This window comes from Nerophis ophidion, linkage group LG08 (assembly GCF_033978795.1).
Source record: "Nerophis ophidion isolate RoL-2023_Sa linkage group LG08, RoL_Noph_v1.0, whole genome shotgun sequence".
In the NCBI taxonomy this organism is placed as follows: domain Eukaryota; kingdom Metazoa; phylum Chordata; class Actinopteri; order Syngnathiformes; family Syngnathidae; genus Nerophis; species Nerophis ophidion.
The window spans coordinates 53,085,557-53,104,710 of NC_084618.1; the positions used below are offsets into that span (position 1 = coordinate 53,085,557).

General features: G+C 40.6%; 1 protein-coding gene across 1 annotated transcript; it reads right to left on the bottom strand.

Annotated features, from left to right (window-relative positions):
- Nucleotides 1-299: 299 nt before the first annotated feature.
- On the bottom strand, nucleotides 300-11,177 carry foxj1b (forkhead box J1b). The gene is made up of 2 exons (XM_061908899.1): nucleotides 10,563-11,177; nucleotides 300-1,987 (listed from the first exon to the last, which is right to left on the bottom strand). The coding sequence occupies exons 1-2, from the start codon at nucleotides 11,139-11,141 to the stop codon at nucleotides 1,136-1,138; spliced, it is 1,431 nt and encodes a 476-aa protein (XP_061764883.1). The 5' UTR covers nucleotides 11,142-11,177; the 3' UTR covers nucleotides 300-1,135.
- Between the last annotated feature and the right edge of the window lie 7,977 nt (nucleotides 11,178-19,154).

A 19,154-nucleotide genomic window follows, 5' to 3' on the forward strand; every position in this document is an offset into this window, starting at 1 on the left:
TTGCATCAAAGCATGGTTGCATGTTTAAACATCTTTTTAAAAAAAGTACAAAGGAAATAACATTGTGAGATTAAACAGTGACATAATCGATCAGTATAATACATCAATTAAATGTGGCCTGTCTGAATTGAAGCTATGTTCTTCTTGATCCAGCAGCATTTTTACTCCCATACATATTAAAATTATGTGATTTAGGTTTCATAAGAGAAAAAATGTATCACCCAGTGCCAAAAATGCAGCCAATCAACAGAAAAAAAACAATGACCTGCATATTTGTTTATAAAAAAAAAAATAAAAAAAAATTTTTGGCGGAATATAATCAGCAAATCACTACTGTAAAAGTGTAAATCAGAAAAAAAAAATTCAAAGAAAACTGATTTTTTTAAACCAGATAAGTTATTGCAAGCAATGGAAATTAGAAATGCATTATGATCAATATTACTCACTACCATAAAAAAATGTAAAAAGAACAAATATTAGATGATGCCTATCAAAGTGCATAATGTTTGCAATCCATTTCATGTCCGTGCCTCCAGTTAGCAATGAGAAAAATGGTCCTGCTTTATGTTACATCCTGTAGTAAATTAATATATTCCTTCATACAATATAGCATAGCCTGAGGTGACTTGATTGCTATTGTTGACAATAGTCATAAAAGTATTCGCGTCTCTCGTCATCGCACACGGCAAAGACATTTGGCGATGCCATGAAAGATGTTTTACTGCACTGTTAGTAAAAAGAAAGAGGGGAAAAAAAGTTGAATGCTAATGTAGCAAAATAGAATCCAGTATCTCTTTTTACTTCCATTTCCACCATGACAGTGCTTAGTCGTACAGAGTCAGTCGTACAGAGTGCTTCTAGAGTACTGGGAGCCACAATGGTCACATAGTCCACAAAAAAGGCTGTGGAGTGGATTTTTCAATCAGATTTTTCAGATGTCTAGAGCACCCTTGGAAAGACCCGAAATATGTGTAATTGTTATAGTCCTTCCGTATGTTTACTTGCTCAGTTAAAGTCACCATGAGTCTGGCATTATTAGGATGTTTGAATCAAAACACAAAGAGTGGTGGACTGGAAATCCAACTTTGATTGGATGGAAATGTAATTAGGAGTCAATGCGTTTCGGTGTCAAAGATCACAGGTAGGCCTCCACCCGTTCCCATGGTTGCATCTCCATAAAGAAGCTTTCACACAGACCAAAGCTCTGATCCAGAGTCAACGAGATGGACTGCACCTCCTCTTTGATCTCTTCCCAGGGCTGCAGCACCGTCTCCTCTGGCTGCTCCTGGAATAGCGAGGAAGCCTCGTCGAAATTCTCCATGTGATGCTGACCCTGCAGGAGCTGATCTTGTCCATCCAGCAGTCGAGGGTGCTGCTGTGGCGGCGGCATGTGCAGCTCCGCCACATTGACGTCCGGGTTGCCGTAGGACGACTGGGGGTGGTTCAGGTGCTGACTCTGTCCCATGAGGTCCCCTGTCCCGCACCAGCTCCCCAGCCCGGCCGAGTGCTGCCTCCCTTGCATGGTAACTTCCATCTCGCAGCCCAGTGAGCTCAGCGCCATGTTAATGTCCAAATCCTCGAAGGTGCTACAATTCCCACTCAGGACGTCATCAAAAATGGATGTCAGGTCAAAATCCCCTCTCAGGATGTCTGCTTTGCTGGCGTCCGTCGCCAGAAGAGGGGACTCAGTTGCCCTTTGAGCTTTGATGTTGCTCTTTCTTTTATCGCCTAGATCCTTGCCACTTTGGTACGGGCAGCCATCATTGATCCTGTGGTAACTTGGAACCAATTTGTTCTGTCTGTGAGCGCCACTGCTGTTGTTGTTGTAGCTGTTTGCAGACATCCTCCTGCGCTTGAAGATGCCATTGACAAACATGTCAGCATACTGAGGATCAATCTGCCAGAAGCCTCCTTTACCCGGTTCATCCTTCTGTCTGGGGACCTTCTTGAAACACTTGTTGAGGGACAGGTTGTGACGAATTGAGTTCTGTGAAGACGAGAACAAATATTTGAGCAACTATTCCTTTCGACACAATTTTTATGATTAGAAATCAGGTCTCAAAACTTTTATTATGGGCCTGCTGCAATGCAATCAGCCCATATAATTATTGCTCATACTTCAACTTTTTATTATAGTTCCGCACGTTTCTCTTATTTTTAATACGTGACAAACCGGCCAACGAACCCACACATATGTTGTACCGTCGGAAAGGTCTCGTTTGCACAGATGGGGGTACTTCAAGGTGGGAACATTTTGTGTTACCATGGCAACGCTATTCACGAATAAACAAAACAAATGGGCCAATTGAATTGGTAAGCACCTTTTATGATGGCAGATATTTCCAGCAAAGCGCTCCAAACTGCGAGATTACCTCCTCCTGTCGCGCTAACATTAGCATGCCAACTTTTTGACCTAGTTTTGCAACCGTTCACACCAGAGTCATACAACTCGGTATGTGACATTTGTTAACTGTGAGAATGCAAACAATAGCATGCTGGCAAGCTAACTTAAGCATGCTAAGTTTTCCATCTACTTTTACATTTTCGTAGCCGTACACCTTTGAGTCATAAAACTTGGTACATGAAACATGCTAACTGTCATCATGCAAACGTTCGCACACATGCTAAATGTTAGCATTTTGATGTAAGCATACTAACAAGTTTTAGGCTAGCTGTGTAGCTTATTTTCTACAGTTACACCTAAAACTTACCATGAATTGATTAACGTGGACCCCGACTTAAACAAGTTGAAAAAGTTATTCGGGTGTTACCATTTAGTGGTCAATTGTATGGAATATGTACTGAACTGTGCAATCTACTAATAAAAGTTTCAATCAATCAATCAATAAAAACTCTCAGATTCAGACACTCGGCCCCATCTTAAAAGCAAGGCAGCTTCCGACGACCCCTGGCCAGAGTTCCAGGGCACAGATAGCAGACCCATCACATTTTTCCTAGTTAAACAATACAGAAAATGCTATGATGTAACCTTGTACGGTACTTACACTAGGCAACAGCTACAGTGTGACCTAATTGTACTGCTGCGTCAGAATGATTGCAATACAATCACTCCTCACAAGGTCTAATGATTGCTGGCACATTATTAATGGAAAATAATTCAACTGAGGGGGTGTCTCGATCTGAGTGGATATCGGTCAGTTTTTAGAAAAAAATAAATATTATCAGATAACGACTTGCATCTAAAATTGCAGATGTTAGCTCAGATACAATCAGTCCTGCAGCGTGTTGACTTGTAAAAAGTTGCACAGACAGTTAACATCTAAATGTTCTCCTGTTCATAAGTGTTTTTTGTATTTTAGTGAAGTTATTTATTAAAGGTAAACACGGTACGCTATACTGTAGGCTACTAGGAGCTAGCGGCTACACAACAGCTAAACACACAATAGCACACAAGCTAGACATATGTAATTAGTGTCCCTAATTGAACAATATTGACGTCTAAAACACGGCATTTGTCATTATAACAAGTATCAAAAAATAATGCTTGTATATTATACACTAACATATGTGTCTGGATCATTCAACCGCATCATGAGTCATACGCTTAACCTATATTGAGACCATGAAGTGTCGGCAAAAACAAATTATCACTCCACTTTAATTTGATCTAAGACAGCGGGTTGTCCCCATACAACCATTTTTTTTTACTTCTGATACCATGACGATATTGGACCTTAGAGTAATGGCCGAGAGACCAATGGTAGGTGTGAATGGTAGGTCACTCCTTTGCGACCACATCGATGTGCGTGATACAGACATGTCATTTAATTAATGCAATCACTGCTGCCCCCACGTGATTAAGCACATCCGCCGAATTGCAGAGGAAGAAAATTCACATTCATCGAAAAAAGACTGCAAATAAATTGATAAGGTGAATGGAATTCTTATTCTATTGTGTTTTTTGCATTGAGGAAAAATAAGTTAATCACTTAAGTTGTTAATTGAGTCTTGAGCAAAAGGGAAAATTAGAGTGCAATGCTTGGCTGCAACCAGCAGTGGCGTTGTTGATTCAGTCTTAACAAATTTGTAGTGTGAAGAAGAACAGCATGACAAATGGTCATACTTTTTTAGACATCCTTATTCTGCTCAACATGCCACTGTAGTGAAAACAGTTCAGAACATTAAATGAAATTCTCATTCCCAATTGGAAAGATTTTTTTAAATAATAATGGCAGTCTGATTTGGAATTTCTTGTTAAGAATAATCCTTTTTTGTATAACTTTTATGCTGAGACTCCTCTTTTTATTTTGAAACCTTTTATTTTGGAATTGTCACTTCCACTACCGGTTTTATTATATTGAGTTGTACACAAGTACAATTCTTGTATTTAAGATACTACACTAAAGCAATGCCCCATGTATACACTTGTCTGAAATGGTTTCCCTAACTTTCCAGAAAAAATCCCTTATGTTTATGGTATGCTCATAGCAAAAATACATGCACATGTGTAATAGCCAATTATGCAAATCACTCCACGAAACCTATTGCAGTCCTGTGGGAAACGCTGTAGAATAAAAGGACGTTTTGTTTAATTTCGGTCTCAACAAATTTAACACCCCTGTTGTCACATCCTGTTTGACAGTGCTTTAAACTTAGCTGAAATTTGGAAAATTCCTGGAAATTTAGGTTAAATTGACAACTGTAAAACATCAGGGGCATTCGGTTTTAGCGCTATAGGGAAAAAGGACTGCAGCAACCACCAGAGGTGCTGTTGAGTTAGTGGTCTAAAGAGCAGAAACATGACCTCAACATTGGCATTGAAACAGGCGTTCAGAACCTTAAGAGAGCCTTTTTCTTATGTCCTTAAAAATACTTTCTTCATAGTCCATTTTTTTTCATAGTAGATAATGAAAATGTAGTCTTCAGTGCCTTTCTCCAGTTTAAAAACAAAGCACTGTTGTCTGTCTGTGTTGGCCTTGCGATGAGTTGGCGACTTGTCCAGGGTGTACGCCGCCTTCCGCCCGAATGCAACCCCCCACGACTCCAAAAGGGACGAGCAATTTAAAATGGATGGATGAATGTATTCACTGTAAAAACAACTGAAAACACAGTCACGCTTAAAAATGTGTGTCTTTGCTAAAAATGTGGTCAAACTGAAACTAGAATGCAAAATAGATTGCAGTACTTGGCTGTTGATGCAATATTCTAAGAATCAACGATAAGGAATACAAGCTACATCAGACATGTTGTGTTCTGTTCAAAACAACATTGCAACAGGTCTTCAGAACATTAATAGAGCTATTTTCCCATATCAGTAAAACAAAACGGTTAAAAAAATGTGGTGTAATCCTGAATTGTAAAATTGTTCAAGTGCAAAATTGAGTGCCTTGTGCATATTCTTTTTAAGGGGCTACATCATTGTTTAGTTTATTAAGGATCCCCATTAGTCTACACCGCAGTGGAGACTATTCTTCCTGGGGTCAAACTTGAAACAAATCCGGCATTAAAACAGGAGTTCAGCACATTTGAGACTTGCTCGTTCCATAAATTGTAAGACCTTAGGAGCAAAATGTAGTGCACTTCTTTTCTCCAACCTGCAGAGGCACTGTAGATTCAATGTTCAAAGAACATAAATCGACTACAAGGACTATAAGCTACACTATGTCACACGCATGTTGTGTCCCGCTCAATATGTCAACACCTTCCGATTCTCTAATCCAAATAATATTGTTTGACAACTTTTAATTGATAGAGATTGTTGCCTTTCATAACTGTTCTGCAACTGGCTTATGAGCTGCCAAGTCCAACCAATCTTTACCACAGCTGTGTTACATGCAAATGATTGTACTCACATTAACTTCAAAAGGAATGAGACACAATTACGTTTCAATAGTCCATGTAACACACATGCAGAAGAGGGTGTCTTGGTAGAAAATCAGCTCAAATTTGAGAGAAAGCTGTAGTCCATCCACAGTACAAAGGCGCTTCTAAGATACACATTTTCACCGCAAATTTCTTTCATGTAGCATTATCAGTGGATGATTAGAGGCAGTCCTGGGTTCAAATCCAGGCTCGGGATCTTTCTGTGTGGAGTTTGCATGTTCTCCCCGTGAATGCGTGGGTTCCCTCCGGGTACTCCGGCTTCCTCCCACTTCCAAAAACATGCACCTGGGGATAGGTTGATTGGCAACACTAAATTGGCCCTAGTGTGTGAATGTGAGTTTGAATGTTGTCTGTCTATCTGTGTTGGCCCTGCGATGAGGTGGCGACTTGTCCAGGGTGTACCACGCCTTCTGCCCGATTGTAGCTGAGATAGGCGCCAGCGCCCCCCGTGACCCCAAAAGGGAATAAGCGGTAGAAAATGGATGGACGGATGGATTAGAGGAAAAGGAAGCACGATACACACAAAGACCGAGCAGGACGAAACAAGAAGCTAACGGTGAAAGAATCAATGTAAAGTAAGGAGGATCAACCCAGACGTCGACACTATCGATACCTGGTCTCGTGTCAGTGTATAAATGATACTGAAATGATGATGTTAATATTTTTTTTCTTTTGTTTTTATTATTACAACATATTTTTGGGTGTTTTTTGTTGATGTTTACAAACTCAGGGAGTAAGTCTCTGGATACAGGAAGGTTTTAAGGGTAAAACTTAATTGACTTAAATGGGAGCCCATAGTAGCTTTTGTTTTTGTTCAGTTATTGCCCACTAGCCATTTTATTTTGTTAATATGTTGATATGTCATCTATCTGATTTACAACAATTCAAGAAAATTATTTATTGAATAAGATAAGCTTTCTATTTTTTTTAAAAATGTAATTTTTGTGTTTACTTTAGTTACTCGCTGTAAAACATTTTCTATATTCATCGGATCGGAACTCGAAATCGGATCGGAGGCCCAAAAAATCGGATTGGGATCAGAGGCCAAAAATGTTGATTAGGACATCCCCACAAAATGATTACACATTTTTGTCATACAGAACACAGGTGTCAAACTTAAGCCACCTGGGCCACATCATTTTTATTTTGCCAGCCACATAATTTTTGGGGATGGCGTGGCGAATTTGGTAGAGTGGCTGTGCCAGTAATCTGAGGGTTTACTGGTTCAATCCCCACCTTCTACTATCAAAGTCACGTCCGTTGTGTCCTTGGGCAAGACACTTCACCCTTGCTCCTGATGGGTCCTGGTGAGCGCCTTGCATGGCAGCTCCCAGCGTCAGTGTGTGAATGTGTGTGTGAATGGGCGAATGTGGAAATACTGCCAAAGCGCTTTGGGCTCCTTAAAAAGGGGTAGAAAAGCGCTATACAAGTACAACCCATATACCATTTACCATTTTAATGACCTTCAAAAGGCTGGAAATTAAAAAAGCATGTTTCGACTACATGCATTTGTTCTTTCAGTTATGACAGGAAAATGTACTGCATGCCATTGCATACATAGTCTACACCAGGGGTGTCAAACTCCTTTTAGATTGGGGGCCACATGGACAAAAAACTCCTCCCAAGTGGGCCAGACTGGTAAAATCACAGCACAAAAACAGTATTGTATCTTTATTTGTCATTATTTATATTTTCTGAATAAATTATGTGATAATGTTCATCAGTCAACTCATTGGTGTTAATTTTCAATCTATCGAGATAAAAAAAAATACCAAAATCAAATTACAGGATGTTATTTATGTATGTAGTTTGCTAATTTTCCTCGACTGGTGCACTAACATTGTGTGGTTTATTTGTTTTACATATGTAGCATCATCTACAAAGATACAAAGAATTGCTATTGTGACATCTAGTGGACACATTTCGAACAGCCATTTCTTTTATTCAAAGATTTCAGCTAATTTTTATATTAAGCAAACTCCTACCGTGGGTTAGATAAAGCCTGTTTGCGGGCCGGATCCATATGTTTGACACCCCTGGTCTACACCTAATAGTACGTTATCATGCAACAAGATGTTTTCAAGCATTTTTGAAGGGGTGTGGGTATCAAAAATGAAGGCTTAAATATCTGCTTGTCACCTTTCAAAGAGTTATCCATCAGTCTGTCTGTCAAGTATACTAATCAAAAACATTTGCCTTTGCAAATCTTGTAACAAAACATCATAATCCATCCATCCATCCATCCATTTTCTACCGTTTGTCCCATTCTGGGTTGCGGGGGGTACTGGAGCCTATCTCAGCTGCATTTGGGCGGTGTACACCTTGGACAAGTCGCCACCTCATCACAGGGCCCACACGGATAGACAGACAACATTCACACTCACATTCACATACTAGGGCCAATTTAGTGTTGCCAATCAACCTATCCCCAGGTGCATGTTTTTGGGGGTGGGATGAAGCCAGAGTACTCAAAAGGGAACCCACGCAGTCACGGGGAGAACATGCAAACTCCACACAGACAGATCCCGAGCCTGGGATTGAACTCAGGACCTTCATATTGTGAGGCACATGCACTAAACCCTGATCCACCGTGCCCAGGTGCAATGATAATCCCCTCAGTTCCCACCAAAAACGGATTAACTCGCTGAAATATAAAGACAAAATAACATATCCATAAACGTAGATGGATATGAAAAAGTATAATATATATCTGTACAGTAATCTATTTATATCTGCACCTTATTGCTCTTTTATCCTGCACTACAACGAGCTAATGCAACAAAATGTTGTTGTAATGTGTACTGAAAAGTTCTAATTTGAATGACAATAAAAGGAAGTCTAAATCTATACATGTTTATCATCATATATGGCCCACTGAGGGCCGCTATAATTGCAAAGTGGCCCTCAATAAAACCAAGTTTGACACCCTTGGGTTCTCAAACTGTGGTACATGTACCACTGGCGGTATGCGGGCTCCCTCTAGTTGTATGCCAAATAATCACTTGATTGGAGTGTTTTATTTTCCTATATCCACAGTGCAAGGGTTCAAATTGTGTGTAATGAGTGGCCAAAATATTAAATATAATTGTTAAATAAATCCTCTACCTTGTTTTTAATGTATATTTAGGTCTACTTCGCTACTGTATTCTAAAGGCCTGCTGAAACCCACTACTACCGACCATCTGATAGTTTATACATCAATGATGAAATATTAACATTGCAACACATGCCAACACAGCCTTTTTAGTTTACTGGATTACAATTTTAAATTTCCCAGGAGTTTCGTCTTGAAAACGCCGTGTAATGATGACGTGTACGCAAAACGTCACAGGTTTTATGAGTGCTGCACACACACAAAGCTAAAAGTCGTCTGCTTTAACCGCATAATTACACAGTATTTTGGAGATCTGTGTTGCTGAATCTTTTACAATTTGTTCAATTAATATTGGAGAAGTCACAGTAGAAAGATGGAGTTGGGAAGCTTTAGCCTTTAGCCACACAAACACACGGTGGTTCCTTGTTTAAATTCATGGAGGTAAAACTTTACTATGGATCAGAGCGTGGTCAAGCAAACATGAATCACGACGGAATGTCAACCAGCAGGTTTCGGTGAGAAAATTGTGGTAAAAAGTCGCTTCTTACCGGAGAAAAGCTGAGCTTGTGCCGTCCATAAAGCTGGTGTCGGCTCCCCTGAGACATTGGCGTCAACACACCCGTGGACGTACACCTCCGACTATCAGGTGCTATTAAACTCACTAAAACACTAGCAACACAATAGAAGATAAGGGATTTCCCAGAATTATCTTAGTAAATGTCTCTAAAAACATCGGAATCCGTCCCAATGCAATCGCGTTTTTTTTTTTCTAGTCCGTCGCTATCAACATCCTCAAACACGAATCTTTCATCCTCGCTCAAATTAATGGGGAAATTGTCGTTTTCTCGGTCCAAATAGCTCTTTTTGTTGGACGCTCCCATTAAAAACAATGTGAATATGTGAGGAGCCCCAACACGTGTGACGTCATCGCCTACTACTTCCGGTAGAGGCAGGGCTTTTCTCTTAGCACCGAAAGTTGCAAACTTTATCGTGGATGTTCTCTACTAAATCCTTTCAGCAAAAATATGGCAATATCGCGAAATGATCAAGTATGACACATAGAATGGACCTGCTATCCCCGTTTAAATAAGAAAATCTCATTTCAGTAGGCCTTTAATATTTGCCCACCATGTTGGTAATCTGAAGTGGTAATTGGTGGAAAAAGTTTGGCAACCACCGCTTTAGATTACATAAAATGCATTCACAGTGGAAAAGGATAAACCGCACAAGTGACTTTGAGGCATATTTTAAAATCAGTGCAACGGTAACAGTAATGGAACATATATTTAGTTGTTGTGTGTTTGTGTATATGGAAGCAAATGCACCTAATGAGGCTTTCAGGGAAACGCTGTTCGTTTTCAAACATGGTCAGCTGTGCTTTGCGGATATCTCTCTCAGGAGTGCTCATTAGCACACAAGTGCTCCCTGCACCCCAGGCACCATAAACCCATACGGAGGAGAGGAAATTTGGAAGCCAATGTTAACGAATATGTGCTTTTGGTCCCATTTAATGATTCTTTCCCCCATCACACCTGTGCGCCTGTTGCTGACACAGGAGTCAATTACTCTTGTCTCCCTCAGTTATTTATCTGACTCATCAATAATTGAGGTGCTCTGCAGTTACCTGCCAGCTGGGCTCCGCATGTCTGTAGTAACAGAAGTTATCGGTGATCCAGTTGTAGATGGTGGATAAAGTCACTTTGGGCTGCTTGCTGGCCTGCATGGCCATGCAGATGAGAGAGGCGTAGGAATAAGGCGGTTTCACTTTCGGGTTCGTCTTGTAGTCGACCTCCACGGGGGGGCTGGCCTGGATCGGAATGGAAGGGTAGCCGCCGGCGAGTTGCGCGTAATTGGACAAAGTGGAGTCGCTCCCGGAGGTGACCGGGCTGCCGAGGTAGAGCGGCATCCCGGTGGCGGCGGTGTCTCCCGCGGGCGGGCTGGAGGGCGACTCCGTGCCCCCTCTGGCGGGGAAACGTGTCAGATAGAGGTGCTGATGATGCGAGGATGCGGAGGAGGAGAAGCCGGCGTGCGCCGCGGCCGCGTTGGGCGGCTCCGGCTCCGCGCTCACGATGGAGAAATTCTGCAGCCAGTGGAGGCTTGTGAGGCTGTCATCCAGCGGGGCAGAGTCCGATGAGGTGACTGGATCGTGCAGCCATTTCTCCCTGAACTTAGTAGCGATCTCCGGGCTTGTCAGAACCGGCATCCTTGGTCGTGGGCCGAATAATCAGCAGATTGGCATTTAAAGTTGGCTCGGACCCTTTAGAGGGGAAGTGGAACAAAGCACGATTTTTGATAGTGTTTTAAAGCATGCATTTAAAAAAAAGTCACGTTAAAACAGATTAAATGTTACCTTATTGTTTTTTCTGCAAAAGGATGCACCTGTTGCAGCGCGTCCTGCCTCTTTAAGGACTCCAGCAGCGCGTCAGGTTTGCGCGCAACAAGTGCTTTGCTTTGCTTTTGGACAAATCCGGAATAGATCTTAGATCACGTCCATGTCGGTGGTTTAAGTTGATGCTGCGCAGCTCCTGTGGAGTCAAGACGTGAGACGGTGAGGAAGACGTATACAATAAGACGGGCTGCCTGAGCTCACCCCCCCTCACCCCTTTCAATGACTGGAAGGAGCTCTGATTGGCTGCTGGCTCTTTCTCTCAAATCCCTCTTATTTCGAATTCACCTCCCTGCTCTTACACCCACTGAAATTTGACCTAGGAGCGCGCCTTCAGCCTGCTGCGCGCCACACGTCCCGCTATCAGATACACTTTGGCACCTGCAAAACTACTACCGACAAAGGCCAAAAACGGTTTTGAGACTTTCGAGTTGGCACACAGGCACTGAATAGTGTTCAGGGCCAAATCCAGGCCCTGTGCATACAGTACATATATGCAAGAGCACTTGATTTTTGCAGTTTTTGGTGGGGGCTGGGTAGCTATTGTTGCTGGACAAAGTTTTTGTTCACATGCTCGACCAGCGGTATTGTGAGAGAGTGCAACAAACTGGATTAATATTGATCATACAAAAGGAAGGAACATATCAAGGGAGTGTAATGAAACAAACTGAACCTTGTTTCAAGGGCTCGTAAAATACCGTATTTCCTTGAATTGCCGCAGTGTATATAGCAGGGGTAGGGAACCTATGGCTCTATAGCCAGATGTGGCTCTTTTGATGACTGCATCTGGCTCTCAGATAAATCTTAGCTGACATTGCTTAACACGATAAGTAATGAATAATTCCGCTGGTAATCACGGTGTCAAAAATAACGTTCAAAATATAAAACATTCTCATGCATTTTCATCCATCCATCCGGTTTCTACTGCACCTGTTCAAGAAGTCGCATTAATGGTAAGAAGTAATTTATTTATTTTTGGTTAGCTTCATAATAACAATGTTATTAAAAAGAATAAGAGACTTATTATACTCTAAAAATGTTGGTATTTCTTAAAAATGCACGCATATATAGTTGTATTCATCCATCCATCCATCCACCCATCTTCTTCCGCTTATCCGAGGTCGGGTCGCGGGGGTAGCAGCCTAAGCAGGGAAGCCCAGACTTCCCTCTCCCCAGCCACTTCGTCTAGCTATTCCCGGGGGATCTCGAGGCGTTCCCAGGCCAGCCGGGAGACATAGTCTTCCCAACGTGTCCTGGGTCTTCCCCGTGGCCTCCTACCGGTTGGACGTGCCCTAAACACCTCCCTCGGGAGGCATTCGGGTGGCATCCTGACCAGATGCCCGAACCACCTCATCTGGCTCCTCTCGATGTGGAGGAGCAGCGGCTTTACTTTGAGTTCCTCCCGGATGGCAGAGCTTCTCACCCTATCTCTAAGGGAGAGCCCCGCCACACGGCGGAGGAAACTCATTTCGGCCGCTTGTACCCGTGATCTTATCCTTTCGGTCATGACCCAAAGCTCATGACCACAGGTGAGGATGGGAACGTAGATCGACCGGTAAATTGAGAGCTTTGCCTTCCGGCTCAGCTCCTTCTTCACCACAACGGATCGGTACAACATCCACATTACAGAAGACGCCGCACCGATCCGTATTAAGTAGTTGTATTCAGTGTTAAAAAAATTTTTTTTATGGCTCTCACTGAAATATTTTTAAAAATGTTTGGCTTGTATGGCTCTCTCAGCCAAAAAGGTTCCCGACCCCTGGTATATAGTATGCGCCTGCCTAGAATTACTGCCGGGTCAAACTCACTTCCCAAAATAATTAGCGCATGCTTAGTATTACCGCCTGGTCAAACTTGTGACGTCATGAGTGACACTTCCCCTGTCATTGTTTATTGTTTATTGAATGGATCCCCATTAGCTGATGCCTAGGCGACTGCTAGTCTTCCTGGGGTCCATATAGGAGCATACAAAATTAAAAAACAAAGAATACATGCATTACCAAACATTATACAATGGAAAAATACAACATAAGATAAAATAGCTAGTTAAAACCAGTATTAAAAATTCACGTCATGTGGGTAGCTGCAATAGGTGAATCTTCAAAGCTGTCTTGAACGACAATTTACTTTGTGAGAGATTAATGTGTGATGGCGATATATTCCAGAATGATATACATCTTTACATGACTGTATGTTTGAGGAGATTGGTCCTGGGAGCAGAAAGTCCCAAATAGCCATTGCTTGCATTCCTAGTGTCATAAGTATGTGTATTAGTTGATTTTAAAAACTGTTTGTAAAAGTAATCTGGTGATTGATCTAAAACGATAGAAGAGGCTGATTTCAATACCGGTAATTTGAAATTGTATAAAGGGAAGATGATTAAGGGCTATTCAGTAGGATTTAAGGTCCGCACTCAAATGTTTACTGCATGCCTTTGGTAAGTGCCGGAGTGAGAAGAGGTTTTAAAATAATTAGCGCATGCTTACTTTTACCGCATGCCTTTGGTAAGCGCAAGAGTGAGAAGAGGTTTTAAATTAATTAGCACCCCGGCGGCAATTCAAGGAAATATGGTACGTAATATTATGGGAATTGATCCATTTGAGCACTTCCAAAAGATGAGATTTTAGCAAGCTTTGTCCTCCATCTCTGTTGTCAAGGGAGTTCGTTTTTATACAGGCCAGAAATTTCAGAATGCAAAGGTTCACAGACAAACCAACTTGGGGTGTTTGAAAGGAGGCCCAGTGATCTGGAATGAGATTGATAGCTCTATAAAAGAACCAAATTCTTCAAACAATAAACAATTTTAAAAAGTGTTTTAAACTCAATTTATTGCAACAACATGCTTGGAATATTTAGCACACCCCTTATGGTTAAGGAATTCACATTAGTCGCATCATTTTGGTCTTGGCCTCTGTATGTATGATGAGATTATCGCAGATCTTCAAGATGCAACCTTTTAATCAAATTTGAATAATAGGACATTGAGACGGATTTGGTGGATTTTAACTTCCTTTTTTATTTATAAATGAAGTTGTAAATGGGTAGTTGGTGGGTAGATGCTGAAATGTATTGTATTGTATTGTATTTTGTATATTATATGATAATGTATATTTTAACTGTGGGGCCCCGACCATAAGCTGTGCTTCTAGGGATGACCATTTTGCAGAACGGACTCTGATATTAACAAAAGAAACAATAATGAACTACAAAACTATGTCTGTCTGTAAATACATAAATACATTTAAAACATTTAAAAAAGAAAGATCTTTGAATTTGACATTAGAAAAAGAAGACTGTCATCCTTTAAGAGAAAAGTGTAAACACTACGTGTCACTGTGTGCAGGTGTCTCCGGGAGAAATATGTTTCAAAGTAAACATATTTCAAGTCTGAAATACATTGTGCAAAAAGCAGCACTGAGTAATTTTTCAACCTTCATACAACATTTTCATAGCTTTAGGGATGACACAACTGCCATATTTTCCAGACTATAAGTCGCACTTAAAATCCTTTTTATTTGGCTCAAAACTTGACTGTGCGCTTAATGTATGGAATCATTCTGGTTTTGCTCACCGACCTCAAAGCTATTTTATTCGGTACATGGTGTAATGATAAGTGTGACCAGTAGATGGCAGTCAAACATAAGAGATATGTGTACACTGCAATATGATAGCAATATCACTCAAGTAAACACCAACATTTTATATGTTCCACTGAAAATATAGAAAAATCTATCAAAATGTTTTAATACGACTTTGGTAAGCTATGAAGCCGTGTCGCTTGGTGGATTGTCGGCGTATTAAACATACGAGTATTACTGTGGTGTGTGTATAAGGTAAGACATATTATCTGGCGTTTGGTTTCACAATATTATGCAAAAGCAACTTTTCTTACCTTCTGGTACCTGTTGATCTGTGTTTGGGATCTGCATAAGTCCTGAAAATTGCGCGCATCCACCTTTGATGTCCGTACCAACAACTTAGTCGTATCTTCTTGTTATGGGACATTCATCCTCCACGGTTGCCATTTCTAATACAAACTAGTGTAAAGTTCTTACTTATATCTGTCAGTAAACTCGCCATGAAAGCGCTAAAACATACCGGTGTCGTGAGTTTACATCATCCGGAAACGACTGTCAGAAAGCAGCTTGAAGATGATCTGTAAAACAATCTATGCAACGTTTTGACCAAAGAACCACCATTACATGTCATGTCGACCACAAGGAAGAGTTTTCAATTTAAAAAATAAATAATAATAAGACTCCATATGCACCCTATAATCCAGTGCGACTTTTATATGAAAAAAGATTGAAAATAGACCATTCATCGGCAGTGCGCCTTATAATCAATCCGGTATGCCCTATGGTCCGGAAAATACGGTAGTTGAATGACACCTCCATTGTGGCCTGAGAGAATTTGTATCGCTTTTACTGGCACTTAGTGACTTTGAGGAGGGTGGCAGGAACCCTGTCACACAAAAAACAACAAATGTGCTGACTCCCCCCCCATTCGTTAAAAAAACGGAAGTCAATGCAAACGGCTGCGTGCCACCAGAAAACTAAAAGAAGAAAGGAAAAATGCCTCTGTGCAATTACTGCTATTATGGCCAAAGCTGCAAAACAACCAAAAAAAAATTAGTTTTTTCTTAGTTAAAAGTGGTGTTTGATCATCTCACAGCTCCTATGCTGGTTATTTATTGTCTCTTTATTAGTTCACTAACCCGATTTCCCTGGCTTTGTTTCCACGCTAGAAATAAGAGAAATCCGACCCCAATTATTTTTTTTTATCTGAAGCAATCATAATATTAAGTTAATGTACCAAGGATTGTCACACACACACACTAGGTGTTGCGAAATGATTCTCTGCATCTCTGTATTTGGCCCATTTTCATGACCACCATTGTGGCAGTTATTGAGGCTGCGTGTTCGCGACATATTTCAAACTTGATAGCAAAAATATAATGTCTGCTCAGTCACTAGTGTGCGTGGCAATCATTGGTACTTTAACTTAGAATATTAATGTCAAGAGGTACTGTTTTTTTTAATTTTACAGTAAATTACTGGCAAGCTCAGTCGCCGGAATTTAAAGTGGTATATTTTTCAATTTACAGTAATGCAGTGAAAACAACCATTGATTTAACGGTAAAATACTGGCAGCCATAATTTTCCTGCAATAATAAAAGTGCTACTATTATTTTCTATTTACAATACATTTCTGGTGACTGACCTGTCAATTTATTTACAGTTAAAATTGACATAATTCTTTTTAACAGTGTAAAATGATTTCATTGGAAATAAATTGTTCACTTATATAATTTTTAAGGGCAAAATAACACATTTATTGTAGTTTTTTTTTTAAATAGCTAAGCCCAGGCCCGACCCATACTTTGGATTGAAATGGGGGCACAGTGAGTATTAGCTGTTATATTATACCGGTAATTAGGAAGGGGCTAGGAACAACTTTACGCTAAAATTTCATATGAACCACCTTGTCATTCATTAACTGACATTTTACATGTGTTTCTTCAGGCAAAATGTGGCACCCGACAGATTGTGAGGCCCTTCGGGCAGCGCGTGATCCGCCTATTGGAAGGGACATCCCTGCAGGTGTTGATTGTTGGCTTTTTGACAAAAGCAGCAAAATATTGGACAATTTCATTTTGGGGTGTACTCGCTTTTGTTGCCAGCAACCTAGACAATAATGTAGGGTATAACAATTGATCGATATATCGATACTTTGATTTATATACCTAAATTTCAAGTCTATCAATCTGTGCTCGGTACGTTTACCTTCCAGGAGATAGGTATCGATCCAAGATCGTTTTAAAAGGGAATCGATTAATAGAAAAAGGAAAACATATGATTTATGAAAGGCAAACTTGACATGAAGTTTAGCACTTTTAATGATAAGGATATATGTTAAGTATGCTTGCCTGTGGAGTTATCAAAACAGGATATCCACGGTGGTCAAGTAAGGTCTAAACAAATCCAAACACCACAAGGCAACACCATTATTTACAACACAAAAACTGTCAGCTACAGCACAATTGCAAAAGCCACAACAAATACAAACGACACAACAAAGTCATATAAAGCCGCAACACAACGTTAACAAAGGACGCAACCGACAAAACGGAATTGAGCAGAGCAAGTTGCGGCGACACACCCACTTCCGGAACACAACAACTGGCAGCCAAAGAGAAGTCATTTCATGAAAAAAACAGGAAATAGAAGAGATAGATGAAGGAGGCTATGGAAATTAGGAAGTGAGAGACCAACATCATCAACAGGGAGGAGGGAACATACACGCTTCCGCACACCTGGCATGCTGTCCATCGGCGACAACATGTCAGAACAAATACTGTATGGCCGGGTCGGGAATCTTTATTTAGCAGGTATATATATTGTTAAAATGTTGGTTGCTAAACTTATATTGAAAATTGCTTGAATGTTTAAATGTGAGCTGAAAGTACATATTTCCTTTTGTTTATTCAACCTTAAAACTTTAGTTGCACTTTATTTGAATAAGATTTGATTGCGTTGGTCATGAATTGTTGTTTACTTGCTTCATTAAATCCATAATTCATTTATACATAATTCTCTTAAAATAAAAAAACTGGAATATATGAAATGTCCACTATTTATTTTACAGTCACACTGGTTTGGTTCCAGAATCGATTCTACTCACTGAATCGTTTTGGATCTTACGTTTTAAAAATCTAATTTTGTCTGTAAATCTTATCGGCAACCACAAATTCTGAATTGAATCGTTAAAACGAATGGCTACACCCCTACTCTGTGTGTATGTTGAGTTATATTAAGAGCGCAGTAAATCCATCCATCCATTTTCTACCGCTTATTCCCTTTCGGGGTCGCGGGGGGCGCTGGCGCCTATCTCAGCTACAATCGGGCGGAAGGCGTGGTACACCCTGGACAAGTCGCCACCTCATCGCAGGGCCAACACAGATAGACAGACAACATTCACACTCACATTCACACACTAGGGCCAATTTAGTGTTGCCAATCAACCTATCCCCAGGTGCATGTCTTTGGAGGTGGGAGGAAGCCGGAGTACCCGGAGGGAACCCACGCATTCACGGGGAGAACATGCAAACTCCACACAGAAAGATCCCGAGCCTGGGATTGAACCCAAGACTGCAGGAGCTTTGTATTGTGAGGCAGACGCACTAACCCCTCTGCCACCGTGAAGCCCGAGCGCAGTAAATGTACAACGTTATACAAGCTGTACTCTGACTACTCTACAAAACATGGTGGCATTTCTTCAGTGTTTTCCAATGAAAATAGGCTGTATCGTAGATATTGGCACAAAAATTAGGTACTGTACAAGTTTTATGTTGCGTCTGTAATTTAGGGACACGTACTGTTTGGGCGTATCCAAAGTGTGCTCATGGTGTCTACTTGCACACCTCAGCTTATGTTTATTGGGTTGCTATAGAAAGGAAATTACATTCAACTAAACAAAAACCTGTAAAAATGGTAAAGACAGCAAAAAGACATTTCAAAGGGGGAAAAAGTGTATGTGTTGACCCAATTAACAAAGACCTGTCTTTAAAAGTTAACTTTTTTTCAGCCTTTTTAAAAATAAGTAATTTGTAAAAATATCCAAGTGGCTCCCCTAGTTTTTTTATTATTTTTTATGTAAAACTACAACTCGTATGAAAGCTAAGAACAAAGGAATCAACTTCTGATTGGACTTTTATTTATATGACTTTGTTACCTGCTTTTAAACCTTTTGTTGTGCTACCATGCATCATTTTTTCACACCTCAATTAGAAGTATATTTATGATTGAAAAAAAACACCGATGGGACTTA

Excerpts from the sequence above, each read along its gene's own strand:
- foxj1b (XM_061908899.1), bottom strand. The coding sequence starts at position 11,141 with ATGCCGGTTCTGACAAGCCCGGAGATCGCTACTAAGTTCAGGGAGAAA. Across the intron at positions 1,988-10,562 it reads ATGCGGAGCCCAGCTGGCAG|AACTCAATTCGTCACAACCT; the intron begins GTAACTGCAGAG and ends TCGTCTTCACAG.